Source organism: Myxocyprinus asiaticus, chromosome 15 (assembly GCF_019703515.2).
Source record: "Myxocyprinus asiaticus isolate MX2 ecotype Aquarium Trade chromosome 15, UBuf_Myxa_2, whole genome shotgun sequence".
Classification (NCBI taxonomy): domain Eukaryota; kingdom Metazoa; phylum Chordata; class Actinopteri; order Cypriniformes; family Catostomidae; genus Myxocyprinus; species Myxocyprinus asiaticus.
Window position 1 is genome coordinate 50,335,094 of NC_059358.1, and position 17,658 is coordinate 50,352,751.

General features: G+C 39.1%; 1 protein-coding gene across 2 annotated transcripts in view; it reads left to right on the forward strand.

The window, feature by feature from the left end:
- LOC127452525 (nuclear factor of activated T-cells, cytoplasmic 1-like) overlaps nt 1-17,658 on the forward strand; it is a 126,635-nt gene that overhangs the window by 10,318 nt on the left and 98,659 nt on the right. For both annotated transcript variants that reach the window (XM_051718031.1, XM_051718033.1), the window contains exons 2-3: nt 1,287-2,295; nt 4,016-4,175. In XM_051718031.1, the coding sequence (XP_051573991.1) occupies nt 1,287-2,295; nt 4,016-4,175 (1,169 nt within the window). The remainder of the gene's footprint in view (nt 1-1,286; nt 2,296-4,015; nt 4,176-17,658) is intronic.

Genomic DNA, 17,658 nt, shown 5'->3' on the forward strand with positions numbered 1-17,658 from the left:
TTAAAATGACATGCTTTTTATTTATTATTTCTTCCTAAAAAAATAAAAAAATATATGAAATATGATATAAATACAAAAGTACTATAATTATCTAAATGATCTATCTAAAGCCAGGCTTCTTTGATATGCACAGAATATTCACTGGCAACATTCTACTTCTGTGGTCCTTAATGTTCAAGAGACCTCTTGCCATACATTGGGTTAAGAGCCATTACTGTATGCTCAATTATACCTTTCTCTAACATGTGAAAAATAATGTGCAAAATAGATTGTAGCGCCATCAGAAAGTATTTTTTGTAGCATATTAATGTTAGCTGCTCTGAATTCTTCTGAAAACCATTTAAGTTACTGAAAACCATTTGAGTTATTGCTTGAGTCCACAGGATCAGTCTAATCAGTACATTTTTAGCTGTTTGTTGTTTTCTATTATTTCGTTTAAGTCAGATCAAACATCCAAGAAGTGCTGGCAAATTTAAAGAGACACTGTACTAAACTTGATGCAAATAATTTTTTTGCAAATTAAATCTGTATCCCAAAATTTTGCATGGAATTTCTGGAAGTCCAGGCATTAACTTCACCTAGAGCCTTCATGTCAATACTCACTCCACTTAAGCTCTTGTCAAGAATACAACAGAGATAGTTAACTGATCATTTACAAATAATGAATAAATAAAAATAATAATACATTTGAAGCACTGTTGGGTCAAATAACGGCCCATTTTTCCAAATCATGTTGACTTTCATCTTGGATTGGGGATCTTGGTGAATCTAGTGATAGTTAACAGTTCTATACAATCAAAATAAAAATTATGTGGCTTGTAGTTCATGTCTGTTTATTTGAAGCCAAATACAGTGTATGCCAGTGTACCCCTAAACATTGACAAAATTAATTGCTATCTTAAATACACATTTAAAATGTACAGACCAAAAATCTCTCACACTGCATTCACTCATTGCACTCACTCATTGTGTCCAATCTAATGTTCCCTAAAATGGCAACGTCCCTCCCACTAATACCACCTGCCTCTGACTAGCTCTAGCAAGTAGCAATTCATGTTCATTGCTGTTACGCAAACTAAAGGCTATTGGCTATTTTGATAAAAAGGGCAATATTCCCGCCCCAACTTTATTTAATAAGAAACAAGTAAACTCAGGAAAGAAAACTGTACTTCCTAATTCATGGGCACTTTAAGGTTTGATATGAGCGTTCATTTGTGTTATGTTGTAGTCATGTTGTAGTCATGCCATCAGTAATGGCATAATATTCCTTTCTTTCTGTATTGCAGATGCTTTTCCCTGCCCTTCCATTGTGAGCCTGTCTCTGCCTTTACCTGTGGAAAACCCTTGTTTGGCCACTCAATACCACAGTTTGCAGTCGAGTCCTGTGATCGCTGTTGACCAAAGGGAGGAGGCCATGGCCTCTGATTACTATCTCTCCCATGGCCTCCAGTCTAATGGTGCGTTCCCTCTGGACAGCCCACGTATCGAAATCACCTCCTATGGACATTATCCAAAGGAGGAGGTGGGATGGACGAGTGCGACTAATCCCATGGCCAAGCAAATCAATATAGTGACGACTCTGACCCTGCCCAGCGCCGATGCATACCGAGACCCGAACTACCTCAGCCCAGCCAGCAGCCTCTCATCTCGCAGCTGTAACTCGGATACCTCCTATGAATCAGGCTTCTACAACTATGACAACTCTCCCCAGAACTCACCCTGGCAGTCACCCTGTGTCTCACCCAAAGGGCCCTTTTCTGTGTCCTCCTGCCCTCATGCAGCAGCCTCCATTGCTTCCCCTCGCCACTCGCCCAGTGAAGACGGCTGGACTGGGCCCCCGTTTGGTTCCAGGTCCAATTCTCCTTCCTGCAGTGTTGGAGGCCAAAGCAAGAGGAAGTACAGTTTCAGCAGTGGCTTCCCCGGGCCGACGTATTACTCTCCCGGCCAATCACCTGTACCTTCCCCGCAAGGCTCTCCGCAACCCATCGTGGCCGATGATAAATGGATGAGCAACACAAACCGGTACACTAACTCTGCCATTGTTGATGCGATCAATGCCCTGAGCACGGATGGCTCAGGTGACCTGGATAATGGCGTACCCTTGAAGTCTCGCAGGACCTGCCTTGAGCAGAACCCCTCTTTGAGTCTGAAAGCAGAATCTGTGGAAGAAAACACAGGCCATGACGTCTACAGCAACTGCACCCAATGGTCCTTCAAACAGGAGAGTTACTGCTCTGACTATTTGGGTGTGCCACAACACCCCTACACCTGGATCAAAGCCAAGTCCTGTGTCAGGTATATAAGAGGGTTTTCAAACCTGGAACTCAATTCGTGCTTGGAATTTGCTGGGCAATAATTGCAATAACTGTGATTATGCTTCTCTAGAAACCAGAACTCAGGGTGATATCATGTTTAATAGCCAAATCCAGGTGACACTACCCTTAATCCTGAAGAGAGATCCACCAATCAGTAGAGCTGGGTAAAAATATAGATTTTCAGGTTAATCACCATCTTCGTTTGAGCGATCCCGATATCGATTTTTAAAATCCTTAGATCGATGTTTTACTTTCTACACAATGCAATTATATCACTCACTTTTGCGACCAAATATCGCAACTAAAATTGTCTGTTTTGCCCCTGGCTGGTAAATGTTTAGATTTCACTCTCCAGTGATTGAGCAGTGTACTGGCGAAGACGTTCAGCACCAAGATCCTTTCACTGCGTGTTGAGAGTAAAAGTTATGTTCCATACATGTTCCATGTATCGTGTGTCGAAAGATGAGATACACGCAATCCATTTGTCATTGAATAATGTCTCTTTTAATACCCTTTCTGTTCCGTACAGTCAGTTGTTGAAAAAAACATCACAAATAGAAACATTTGATTCTAATCACACATAGCGCAGATTCAATAAAGAAGCCATTCGAGTCCACTATCACTAATATGTGCTCAACCAAAACACTTCTTGGTTTTGGATTTTCTTAACTGCTGCTATTCTTAAAGAGACAGTACTGTTTTAGCACTTGTTCTACATATTAATGGAAATAGTACAACTAATAAGCATGTAACAATATATATACAGTATATTAGTTACAAGTAATTTTGAGACATCATATTTATTGATGGAATACATGGAATTATTACATTTGTAAAAGGTTAAAATGTAACCAAAGTGATGAAAAAACTAATGAGAACATTTGATAATTTATTTATAAAAAAAATATTTTATGATATTAATTGTGAATTAAAAGTATTAACTTAAAGAGAATTTTGTTCATATTTAAGGAAAATTGACTTAATACAGATATATTCCCAAATTAATTAGAATCAAATCAAAATCTGAATTGAATCGAGAGCTCGTTAATCAAATCAAATCTGGAAATCTGTATCAATACCCAGCCCTATCAATCAGAGAATTCGCTGTTACCATGAAAATGGACATTCCATCAAAAGAGCTCTGCAGGGAACATTGCATGACTATGTGAAACTTACCTCTTTTATACCAAAAAAACAAAAAAAAAAAACACTTAAAGTTCCATCAGGATGTTTGATATGTTTGCTTTCCAAGAGAATTTTGTGAGAGTTTTGGTCAAAGGATCTCAAAATATTATTACTGCGTATTTGCTAATGTAATAATTAAAAAGGAGGGCTGTTAGACTGCAATAAGACTATATTATTCTGTTGTCAGTTTTAATTCTTCTTTACATCTTCTCAACCATAACATGGTCAGTTTTTTATGGTTTTGCCTATTATTGTTATAGTAGCCAAACTGGAAATCAGCTATGTTCAATGTTAAAATAAACTGTTAAAATAAATTGTTCAGTTACAAATTTTTGAAATTAATTAGCTTCATTGTTTAACACAATGGACTGGATTAGATAGAAAAGTGAAAAGGGTGGGTTCAAATCCAAATGCTGGTTATGTAAATCATGTTTATCTTGTCAAAGAAGCAGTACGTTTGTGTGCATTATAAGATGGCTATATTAGTAAAAGCAATGTTAATGTCTCTCTTACAGTCTGCCTGTTCTGCCTCTGGACTGGCAGCTTCCATCCCATTCTGGTGCATACAGCCTGCAGATCGAAGTTCAACCCAAATCTCACCACCGAGCCCATTACGAGACAGAAGGCAGCCGGGGGGCAGTGAAGGCCCACTCAGGCAGTCACCCAGTGGTGCAGGTAATGATTTAACTCAAATGAAGCTTCAAAAGAACTGCAGATCTGATCAAATGTCATAATTTGTGGTTAAGTTTTTAGTCATGTGTGTGGTTTTAGTTTGACATATTCTTAATGCTGGTGTGAGGAAAGAAATATCTTACCATGACCCACTTTTATTTAACCGAATCTTTGTTTTCTGATTACTTGACGTGTGTGTGTGTGTGTGTGTGTGTGTGTGTGTTTGTGTGTGTGTGTGTGTGTGTGTGTGTGTGTGTGTGTGTGTATGTGTGTGTGTGTGCGCACATACATTTTTAATGGCTCTTGTAAGCAGGAATCAGTCTGTAACAGGTTATGGGTCAATGGCTGCAAATGATTGAGGCATCATCAGCATGAGCATCAGAATACTGGCGCCACTAAAAGGCCATAGGTCACTCAGCAATGCGTACCGACACAGTACATCTCCTGCTCATGAGCTCTCTGGCTCTTTTTTGAAAGCTGCTTTAATCTTGATTTAAAGTTACACTCAGTTCTTTTTTTTCCTCTTAAAAAGGTTTATATAGAAAGAAAGAAATAGTGAGACTGTCCATGAATAGGGTAATAGTCCTATTTAGTACATTTCTAATTATTTGAAATATTCTAAATGACCTTTATTTGGGGGCCTTTCTTAGTAAATATTGGTATGCAGTTAATTGGGATTAATACAATTAATTAATTGGCACTTCATGTAATGAATTCGATTACAAATTTTAATCAGTTGACAGCCCTAGTTACAATGGCCACCTTCTCAAATTAAATATGTCTGGAATATATTCTTACTACTCAACCACATACCTAAAGAGCACACTTTTTTAGCAGCTGGATCCTTCATCAAATGCAGCACATAATCTGACAGTACAAAATTGATTGTGGCTTAGTGTGAATAGAGTTTTCTACAATGGCATCAGTTACTGAAAGCTTTTGCTTTTGAATCAACACAGACAGGTGTCAGTATAAAGTCCAAAACCACTAACGTATCAGTGAAAAAGAAACAAAATAAAAAACGTATTGCACCTTTAATAATTAATGATGTAAACATATGAGTATATGTCATTATGTGCCTGCCAGACGAGTATATGGGCTACTAACCAGATGTGATGCTTTGACATGCAGTGAAAGGTATCTTTTTCATGTTAATCAGAAGTTTTGTCTTAACCAGATTGTTACTGGAATCGTTTTGCATTGCGTCTGGTTTGGACATGGTGTAAGGTTTTTTCTAAGCAACTGGTTATTTTTCTCTACCTCTGCTAAAGTGAATGAATCTGTGCATGTATCAGATGGAGTTGTACCTGTCTTAGCCGCATACGATTAGTTTGTGATTAAAATCATCATGCAGTACCTATTTAGATCAGACGGCCCTGAATTTGACTTAGATGAGTCATCAAGAAGACTTTTCTCAGGCAGATGGCTACAAACACTGTTTCCCCTTGAAGATCCTCTGCTTCCTGATGATTAGGGCTCCTGGTCCCTACGGTGGTGCTCAAAGGAGCAAACCTCCCAGAAAGTGACTAAGGCTGGATTGTCGGCTCCAAGGGAACCTAACTGCTGATGTAATTTCTGGTTTGGTTCATATCCTTCGAAGTGCTTCCAGGGTAATCTGCCTTTCAGCCTTCCTGGCGTGGACACTTATCTTTAAAGGTAGTGACCAAATATTCCAGTTGTTAGTATTATCAAAGCAACAACCACCACAACAAAACAAAAGATCACAACCAACCCTTCTCCATTCTAGTTAAGACTCTGTGTACTTAGTTATTGAAAGTATTCATGTTTCCATCCAAGTTACAAATTTAATTTATACGCAAAATCATAATATCACAAGAACAATTTGCAAATACAGCAGCGTTTCCATCCCATTTTTCTAAGAGAACAAAATGGTCACTTCTAAGGGATCTGGTGCAAAATAGAAATGAAAACGGAATTTAAAGCCACTGTGGCTCTTTTAGTAAATGTAATAAATTAATTGGGATTTAGAGTGCGCAGACAAAACACTGTGGCGTTCCAGCAGCAGATCTTATGTCTGAGAGCAAAAGCATGTCACACAGTTCTGGGAGGTAATAGTAGACAAACATTTTGATGACAGACTTTCTGACAGGCATTTCAGAATAACTACAGCGACATTTCAGATGTTATGCATTGATATTGATAATATTCTCTAAAAGAATTATGCATTCACATGGCTTGTTAAGGCAGTCACGTGACTTTTTTGATTTGCATATATATTCCTTTATGAGTTCTATAGAAATATATTCAGTAAAGGTGTTTCCATCATAGTTTACGTGCATGTCTTCTGATGGGATGAATGAATGTATCAATCAAGCAAGTGTATATGTTTTTTATGCTGATTTTTTTAGATTTTATTCGCATCATGGTTTCCATCCAGCATATTTTATGTGACATCCCAGAATTTGCATAAAATAGATGGATGGAACCCTAGCTACTGACAGTTTGGAGTTTTGATGGAATCAGACAATAAGACAGTTCTCATCATACTGTTTTTGTCATTATCTGTTTGTCTGTTGGAGCGAGCAGAAGTGTTTTTCTAACCCCTTTTTGGCTGATGCCTCACACCCAGGGTTTCCTTTGTTTTGGAAATGTTCCTTTTTAACACTGATATCACACCACAAGCATGTTTCTTCAATCCTACTTGATAAAGAATTCAGAGAAAAGGAAACCTTTGATTTCTGGCAGGCCAACAGATTTAGCCGCTTTCCTGCTCAAGTTAAAGTTATCATTAGGGTTATTGCCCCATCTGCAAAGCAGTCTTGCCTTTACACCACAGTCCAACATCTTCACGATGGATTCTTATGGTGAAATTATTGCTTCACATGGAAGACCACCTCACGATTGATGACTTCTATCAAAGTGTTTCTAGCAAGTCAGTCCACTGTCAGCCATCTTTGGATTTCCAGTCATGACAGTGCAGCTCCTATTTACTTGAATTAGGGAACACCAAAATCTCAAAAACAGCTGGTCAAGATTACGATCAAAAAACATATTTCATATCAGCAGTAAAATCTGTCTCTATTTGTACAAATGTTTCTTGGCTTGTATAGCTAATGCGCATGTGCTTTCAAAATATCTTTGTCAGATGATATTATTTAAAGGATGTTCTGGGTTCAATACAAGTTAACCTCAATCGACAGCATTTGTGGCATAATGTTGATTTCTACAAAAATTGATTTTGACTTGTCCCTCCTATTCTTTAAAAAAAATAAAATAAAAAATCTGGGTTACAGTGAGACTTACAATGGAAGTTTATGTGGCCAATTTTTGGAGGGTTTAAACACAGAAATGTGAAGCTTATAATTTTATAAATGCACTTGCATTAATCCTTCTGTTAAAACTTATATATTGTTTGAGATGTAAAGTTGTTTAAATTGCCATTTTTACAGTAATGTTTTGGGTTTTAGGGTTTGTTGACATTACAACATCATAGTAATGAATTTGTAAAATTGGCAATAACTTTTCACAGAAAAGGTTAGTAAGTGATTTTATTACACAAAAGTCAGTTTTACACGCATATCCTTTGTCTTGTGACTAAAGTTTTAAAACTGTGTGTATTTTAACATTTGTGGATTGGCCACATTGACTTCCACTTTAAGTGGCTCAGTGTAACCTAGATTTTTGCTTTTTTTAAAGAAAAGGGGGGAAGAGTCAAAATACTTTTATGTGGTAATCAACATTATGCCACAAATGTTGATCTATTGAGCTAAACTTATACTGAACCCGGAACATTCCATTAATAATTCGATAAGACATTCTGATTTCAAAATTCAATAATTTCACCTGATAGTTATATCCTTAATTAGGGTGACATTCCTTTATGAAAATTAACCACAGTTTTACTACAGTGACCATAGTTAAACCATGTTATTAGTGGTTAAACCATAGCAATCTCAAAATGAGCCTGAATACTACACTCATGGTTACTAAAATATTACCATAGTAAAACCATGGTTACTGTAGTAAAGCCATGGTTAATTTTATCAAAACCATTGTTTCCACCTGGTCCCACATGATTACTACAATATTAATGTAGTAAAACTGTGGTTTATTTTCGTAAGGGGTAAACAAAAATACGGTGGCAACATTAAATGGAACATAAAATTATTCTTAATATAAACTGAAAAACTGAAGATGTTTTTTTTATTATTATTATTAATGATTAGAAATATAGTGATTAACAGCAGCAGTTAACATCCTGGTTACTTGCGTAACCTCCATTCCCTGATGGAGGGAACAAGACGTTGTGTCGATGTAGTGACACTAGGGGTAACTCTTGGGAGCCCGAAACACCTCTGGTCTTTGATAAAAGGCCAATGAAAATTGGCGAGTGGTATTTGCATTTGCATATACATATGGGTATAAAAGGAGCTGGTATGCAACCACTCATTCAGGTTTTGTGCTGAGGAGCCGAGACAAGGTCCCGGCCATTTCAGCGGGTAGTTCAGTGTTGTGGCAGGAGGGACACAACGTCTCGTTCCCTCCATCAGGGAACGGAGGTTATGCAAGTAACCAGGACGTTCCCTATCTGTCACTCACTCGATGTTGTGTCGATGTAGTGACACTAGGGGTCCCTATACGAAAAGCCGCAACTGGCTGAACTGTGTTACGTGAACTGGCGGTGTGTGTCAGGCAGACCACTGTGTGCCTCGTAGCCAGAGCACCAGGCCGAAACGTAACCTCCCCCAATGCTGTTATGAGTGTCGAACGGCCCTTTGGGGACAAGTCGACTGCCCAATAGATAGAGACAGGCTAGCCCAGTCGTGGCCTCTCATCCTCTTTTTTTTCCTCTCCACAAAAAAAGGAATTAACTGACTGGGGCCACCCGGTCTACATCGGGGGGGTGTCCATCCCAAGGGGAAGACACCGCGGAGACCACACCCCGCACGGGGGGGGGGGGGGGGGGGGTATTTTGAGTGGAAATATGTCACATGGTCTTGCCGAACTTTGTCAGAAGCATGTCATGTGGAAAAGTCCCATGGTAGGTCCTACCCTACGGGGGAGGAGTTTCTGTAAACATGGTGACTGGGGCAGAGGGGCCTCTGAGTAGTAATTGAGAGTAGTGAGGGCAGGGGAGCTGAAAGATCGGGACCGGGCAGTAAATGGTGCCTCCCACAACTTTGTCAGCTCCTCGTGCACTTCCGGGAAGAAAGGAATTGGGGCGAGGCGTGGCTGTGAGCGGCGCCACGAGCCCAGGAACCAATCATCGAGCCGCGAGGGTTCAGGGGAGAGCAGAGGGTTCCACTCTAGCCCGACACTCGCGGCTGCCCGGGAAAGCATGTCTGTCATCTCCGCATCAGCCTGTGACTGGGTGACCGCACCCAAAGGGAGTAGCCCAGCTGAGGCTTCCACATCCGACTGGACGAGCCCGCTCTCCGATGCTGTGCTTGAGAGCTCATCACCTTCACGGGCTCCAAATAAGAGGTCGAACTGGCCGTGAGACGAGCCGGCGGACTCATCCGAAAGCCCGATCGGGGCAGATGAGCGTGCTGGGGAATGGGAGGTCCGTGGGGGGATACCTGGCGGAGGTGGTCCCATTGGGGTCCCCAGATCATCCCCAGTGCTAGCCGCGCTGGCCTCATACCCATGGGTAGAAGGACTTTCTTACGAAAGCAAACCGCGACCGCATCGTTGCCATGAACATGTTCTCGCAATGAGTACATGACCCATCCACGAACGCTGTCTCCGTGTGGGCAGCACCCAGACACGAAAGACAGTGATCGTGGCCGTCAGAAGGCGAGAGATAATGACCGCAACCAGGAATAACACACAAAAGGAAAGGCATCTTCAAAAAGACGCGTCTTTAAAAAGACATTCCATGTGTGACACTCTTTTAGAGAAATAAACTCTTTTAGAGAAATATACTCTTTTATTTCTGCCGAAGCATCCAGGGGCATTCTCTGCAGTGCACCAGTGCAGAGGGGGGAGAAGCCGCTGAAATGCACCATGAGATCCAGCAGAGGTGAATGAACAGCCGTGGGAATTCAGCTCAGTGAGCATCGACCGTTCAGCTCCGAAGAGAAAATCTGAATGAGTGGTTGCATACCAGCTCCTTTTATACCCGTATGTCCGGGGGAGTGGTATACAAATACCACTCGCCAATTTTCATTGGCCTTTTATCAAAGACCAGAGGTGTTTCGGGCTCCCAAGAGTGACCCCTAGTGTCACTACATCGACACAACTTCGAGTGAGTGACAGATAGCGAACTAAATATAAGCTGCAACGGGCTCAACTGAATCAGTGAATCATTTTTGTGAACTGCTTCATTTACATGAACCGTACAAAAGAACCAACTCATTAAAATGAATCAGAGTTCCCAACGCTAAATAAAAGGGAATCATTTATTTTAACCACTTTATAAACATGAAATGTCTGAAAGAACCGACTCGATAAAATAAATCGGACATTCCAGCACTACATGAATGAGAGAGAGGATGGTTTAGGTGAGTATGTTTTTTTTACTCCCTCGGCTCCATTGCTGTATTTACAATACAATGTGAAATTGTTGACATTGTTACTTCTTGTCTCACTACATTTCCGTAACACAAAAAGAGAGTACCAAAATGACAGTAGGCTCTCGTCAAGCAGTCTCGTTCACTTGATGGAAAGCCTGTAATGTAGTTCTTCCGTAGAGGGGTTTCCCTTACTCATGACCTTGGTATTGGGAACCCACTAATTGCAGCTGAAGAACAACCAGAGGAACATTACAAAATGGTAGCATTTGCACTAATTTGAGGTTATGACCACAGATTTATGGGGTAGGACATTGGTGGTTGGTGCTGATATTGAGGCAGTGAAATCCTGTTAACGTCAGTGTATCCTTTGGCAGACCATTTTAGTTTTTAAGCAGTTCTTTTAAAGCCATTATTTCATATGGAGATTAGAGGTATATGACAACTTGTCTAGACATGGGGCCCTCATTGCAAACTTTGGCTCTGTATGACCATTCAATCTCAATCATGCATTAATACAATACAAAATCTGTACATACATAACTGCATGCAGAAAAGCACCATTAGTTTTGGAGGCAGCCAAAAAATAAAAAATAATAAAGTGACACAAACATTTGGTTATAATATTCTGTGTAGAATGACTGCTGAGAGTCATTTTTAGTTTAGAATTTAGCTTAGAAAGGCCTCGCTAAATTTCAGCACTTGGAAATGTAAAGATGCGCCAGGGCTTCCTGTGGACCTAATGTGGTCTTCTTCAATATAATATGTCGAAAAGAAAGAGACAGAATGTAGATTCATGAGTTTGTTACACTATTAGACAAAACTGCCCATGAGCATCTCATTTTCGTAAACAAATTCAACAATTGTGAATCCTTAAGCTGTGCAATCCTGTGAACCAGCTGCACTTTTAGACATTGCACTGAAATATACCTGTTTGTATAGTCTAATATGCACATATTTCATATAACATCTTTGTAAGTACGTACCAGCAATATTGTTTTCTTTCAGAGTAAGAGATAAAGTCTGGCATAAATCATCTCAGGCACTGCTGTCAGAATTTGGCTTTCTGTCAGAGCTACTCACGCTTATGTAAAGCAGGAGAGTACAGGTGTGTTTGGCTCTGTCAGTGTGACCACACACATACACACACTCACACAAACTTCCAAACACCCAAAACATGAAATAATTACCTGTGTTGAAAACCTATTGTGGTAGTACTATATAATGTTTGCCAGAAAAAGAAAAAATATGATATGTCGTAAAATGCAAACATGTACATATAAACAAATACAATTGACTCTTTTTTTAATACACGCTAAATGGAATTGCAATGTGCATACTGGGACATGCAAAACCTACACTGTAGCAAACACACACACACACACACACACACAAATGAAATGGATTAAGAAACAAACTGCTAATCATGCTTTTCTTTCTGGAATTGAAGGTGGCAGAACACCTTTCTGTATTGTTCTGGCCCCTGAGTTTTATTTTCATGCACTTGAAAGAGAAATGCCTGCTATCTTGAACAGATAGTTAGCATCTATGTACTGACCAAGAGGTCAAGGTTGCACTTATATGCTCAAATTGTGTAGTGAGGTCTCCAAAGGGTGGTTTACAGACAGGAACTCTACAAATGGCGTTTTTCCACTGCAGCAACTTTTCATAGATGCTGGAACTTTTTAGATCTATGGGAAGGCTACACATGGGCCCCTGTGTCCTCTGGCTCTCTATGCAATTGCATGGCGCAGTCTCTCAGGGGTCTCTAGCTGGGTACTGAGCACAGTCGAACCCAGCTGGCGGCTGCATTGTATGGGATGAAATTAGTCTCAAAATTATTAACAAATGCGTGCATACTTATCTGTCAGTTTGATAAATGTTGCAAATGTATCTTACAATCCACAGACAAATGCCTTTCAACTTGTGTCTGTGAAATTCTAAATTAAATAAATGTGCTGGGATTTGTACAAATAGAGACATATTTGTGAACACAAATGTTCCCTTTTGTATAAATGTTTCACAATTTGTGTATGCAACCAAAGGAAGATGTTCCAAATCCTTGTGAAGTATTGAATGTGCATTTGTGGATCAAGTGACACATGCATTCATTGATTTCTATTTGTGTTGATTATGTTTGATTCATTTGAATTTTGAGACTTTTGTTTAGCTGTTTTTACCATGGCCGACTCACACACAAACAACTACTAATAGATAAGTCCTAAATTTATTCATAAATGTGTGCATATCTACCCATTAATTTGAAAAAACGTAACAAATATGTATTCCATCCCTCAAATTTTTTTATTTAAACTTGTATCTGTGAAATTTATCATTAAATAAATATGTTGGAATTTTTACAAATAGAGACAGATTTGTGAATACAAGTGTTCCTTTTTGTACAAATACATCACAATTTGTGTGTGCAACCAAAGGGAGGTGTTCCAAATCAAACACAAATTGTTCTTGTGAAGCACTGAATGTGCATTTGTGGAACAATAGATACAAATGTATTCATTGACATCTGTTTGTGTTGATTCCCTTTGATTAATTTGAATTTTGAGACATCCTTTCTGCTGGTTTTGCCTTTTACGATCCACACACAAATGTCTAAGGATCCACATGTAACTTTGCGTGAGCAAAGCAGGTACCACTAGATGGCAGTATCATTTTACAGAAATACCATCAGGCGGGGCGTGGTTTATTCACAAGGTCAATGAGGAACAGTGTTACCATGTCCGCCTATTATAAGCGACTTTGGGCTTGTTTTTTTTTCATGAAGTCACTTATAAATATAACAGTCGCAGATTGTGTTTTTTTAGGCTTGTTTCCAGAGTACAGTCGCGTTTTTGGGCTTGCTGATGCTTGAGCTCCAAAAGTACAATAAACTGTGATCCACCACTAATAGCAGCTGCCAGATAACCCCATCTACTGTTAGAGCCACGCTCTACATCAGTGGTGTTAAACACAAAGCCAGTGGAAAGTCATCTGACCCATGCAACAGCAGAATTCTGAACTCACGGTCTCGCGAATATGTGCGTATATACACTTTTCATCTGAAACTGGATCGGTGAGTGACAGGGCAGCCCAGTTCATTTCAAAAGAATGATTCACTGACAAATGAGACATCATTATGGACTGTGAGCAAGTTATACTCTACACATAAGTATTTTCAAGCTCATGAAAAATTTAGAGTTGAGAAAAACTATATATATTCATTATATACTTTAAATTTTTTAATATACCATGATATTTTCAGGTTTTTCATGACAGTGGGAACCCTGTAAAGAGCAATGAGTTTGTGCTTGCTTTTATTTTTTTAAATCCCATATCCATTAGTAAAGCAGTATAAAGTTGATTCAGGACTTTATTAACTACAGAAGAACATGTGCATGCACTCTGTACAAAACAAGGTTTAATAAAACATAATCTGCCCCATAACATGACATTTAGTCCAGACGGGCTACTTAATGCTGATCTGTGCTGATGAAGGACCATGAGACCCACCAGAAGACACCCCCCCCCCCCAAACCTTTGATAAAGGATCAAAGGTTTGTCTCAATTTTTCTCATATATACAGTAACCAAGGATAATGTCAAATTTTAAAGGCAAAAAAAGCCCATTTTATAGTGCAAGTCCTGGTGACAATGCATTTGTGTTACATGTCAGTAGCTTCTAGTTTTAGGATTCCAACACCTGACTGACTGTGTCGTTGTTTCTGGTACCAGTCAGCGTTCAAGTCTGCGGTTTTAATCTTAAAGTTTATAGACTGACAGTGGGTTGTGTCAACAAGGAATATGACAATTCTGTTGCACTAAACTCTAAACCTTGTTACATTTGCAAGGATGCAGCAGTGCCAGGTGTTTGGATACTACAACATTAAGAACTGTACTCATGCTTTGACAATTATGTAGACAAAGGTTTCAGGGTGTGCTGCACCAATAAGGATTAAATTATCCATTGTTTAGAGCTAATCCAGGGTATGTTGATCCACATTTTATTTTAATTTGAGTTGGGTTGCACCACTTAATTTTAAATAAGATTTAACAAATCAGAGATTAAACTTTTAACCCGTGATTAAAACCTTCATCTGCGATTAATTTTGTCCATCCTGATGAATTCTGAACCTACCTGTAGATCGTTAGTACACAAAGCCAATCAAGCAGGTTAAGAAAATGTCTCAGCAACATATACAGTGTCACAAGCCTTGAATATGGCAGCATAATTTAAGAAAAAAGGACCGCATGGGTCTTGGAACGACCGCCTCCCCTCGCATCAGCGCTACTGTTGTGGTCATAAATAAAGAGCGTGGGCTGCTGACTGAAGTGAGATGAGAGAGGAGGGAAGCAATAACGAACACCTGTCGCTTGTACGTGCTCTTATTAAATGCCGAACTAACGCTCTCCTTCTCTTCGAGATTTGTCTGTCCCATGTCCCCGCATGTAAACAATGGGGAAGTGGGTAATCACGCTGCCAACAAGATGAGCGATCGTACTTGCAAATGTAACCCTTGCTGCCTTCAAGTGGACCTGGGAAGCTCGTACCTCCCAGTTGGGCATTCATTACTACAACATGTCACACATTCAAGTGGGAAACAAAATAAGGAAGAAGCCGAACTCAACAAATACACAATGAATGACTGCAAAAGCTTGTTTTCTGTTGTACCGGTGAATAAACATAAGTGAATTACATGTATCACTCATACACAACTTTTTGTTAATGCATGGTATCTAACAAATAATTAGTTAATTTGCTTAAAACTAACCATGAAGGGTGAGTCACTAGTTGACTGTCATATACAACAAAATACTATTTTGAAATAAAGTACAGAAGTTGAAATAATTTAGCAAAATCATTCGTTTCCATCATCTTTCTTGTCGACATGCCCTTTCCAAAGTCCCAACTCGGCAACTCGTGTATACTCTGGAATTCAGAGTTTTCCACTTATAAGTATGACATCACTGGGTCATACATGTGCTCGGAACTCGTAATTACGATATTTTCGAGTCCACTTGAAGGGCACACCTGATTATTTTTAAACAAGGTTTAAAGTTTAGTGCAACATAGGGATGGGCATTACCACTTATTTTCTTTTCGATCCGATACCAATAATTTCAAGTCCAAAATCGTAGATTCTGATACCAATACAATACCTCTATTAAATAGGTTTTTTGCGATTTCTTGGGATAAAATGGGTAATTTAAAATATTATGTTAGTCATAATTCAAGTTATTATTATTTTTATATGTATAAGCCTAAAAAGAACATTATTAGACTTCTGTTTTGGTTACCTTTTAAAAAAAATTTACTACAGTGACTAGTTTAACCATGGTATTTAGTTAAACCATAGTTACCACAAAATTAACCATAGTTAGGCTACTACTGCAATATTACTAAAGTAAAAACATGGTTTCTGCACACACACACACACACACACACACACAAAACATAGAGACATGGTTACTACAATATATCATTAGTAAAACCATGGTTAATTTTAGTTTAGTTTTTTATTATTTTAATGTTCTAACAACTTATTTAAATAATTTAATCAAATTTTAACAAATGTCACACAAACTCATTACAATAAATGAAGCTGTTTCACTGATTTTCTGCCATTACCTCTGCAAAGCACTACTCTCTCCTGTTTGAATGAGCATTGTGATGGTGCAAGCGCTTGTCTGATGCGGAAGAAGAAATAGTTCCCATCCGTCACAAGTATTTGCTAATATAGCTAATCCTTTTTATTTCACTTTAAAGCTTATGATTATTTTTCATGTTCATGGTCAAATAATAATATCCCTTGTTAAATGTTTTTTTTAGAATTTATATTTTGTGTGAGGATCGAATTTTTATTTCTTTTTATTTTTTTTTGATACAACATCAGTATCGGAAGTATTGATACTTTAGGATCGATCCGCCCACCCCTAGTGCAACATAATTGTCAGATTCCTTGTTGGCGCAATCCACTGTCAGTCTATAAACTTTGTAAAGATAACAGTAGACTTTAACGTTGACTGGTGCCAGAACAACACAGTCAGTCAGGTGTTGGAATCCTATTAACTAGAAACTACTGACATGTAACACTAACGCATTGTCACCAGGACTTTTTTCACCTTTTAAAATATGACATTATCCTTGGTTATAAATGAGAGAAATTGAGACAAACCTTTGATCCTTTCTGCTGATGTCAGCCTCTGTTTGCTTGAAATGTGGAGCACTTGCTCACTGACCTTGTTGTGAATAAACCACACCCCGCCTCATGGTACATCTAGTGGTAGCTGCTTCGCTCACACAAAGTTACATGTGGATCGTGCAAGGCAAAACCAGCGGAATGGAAGTCTCAAAATTCAAAGGGAATCTACACAAATAGATGACAATGAATATGTGTCTATCTCTTGTTCCACAAATGCACATTCAATGCTTCACAAGAACAGTTTGTGTTTGATTTGGAACATCTTCCTTTGGTTGCATACACAAATTGTGACAGTGTTTCCCCTTTATGCATTCAGGTGTAGCGCTGAGCCGCTGCTGAATTATGAGCACCGCTATTTTATATTGACATTTCACATGGTTCATTAATATCCATGACGCAACGTAACACTTGCCAGCACCAGTCAGTTGCGCGCTTATACTGCGTGCAGTTAAATGGGACACCTGTTTGAAGCGAAGGGGATCCCACCATATACACGCATGTATTCACAGTGACGTCATTGTATAGCAGCCCATCAAAGGCTGTTCGCGAGTGCGTACACATACACAACAGAGAAGCAGAAGACCCAACATGATACCTCTTCAAGCGGAAAGTCTTTTACTCTAATAACTTCTTTGGCAAAGTTAGTAGAAATATAGGGCTCCTGACTGCGACTAAATGGTCGCATCTTGCAATAATTTTTCCCGCCGGTGAGACTTAAGTTTTTTTTAGAGGTCACACCGGTGCCACTACAGTGTTTGCCAACTCTCGTTGATTATGCGTGACGCGTCTGTTTCTGTTTCGTATGAGGAAAAAAACG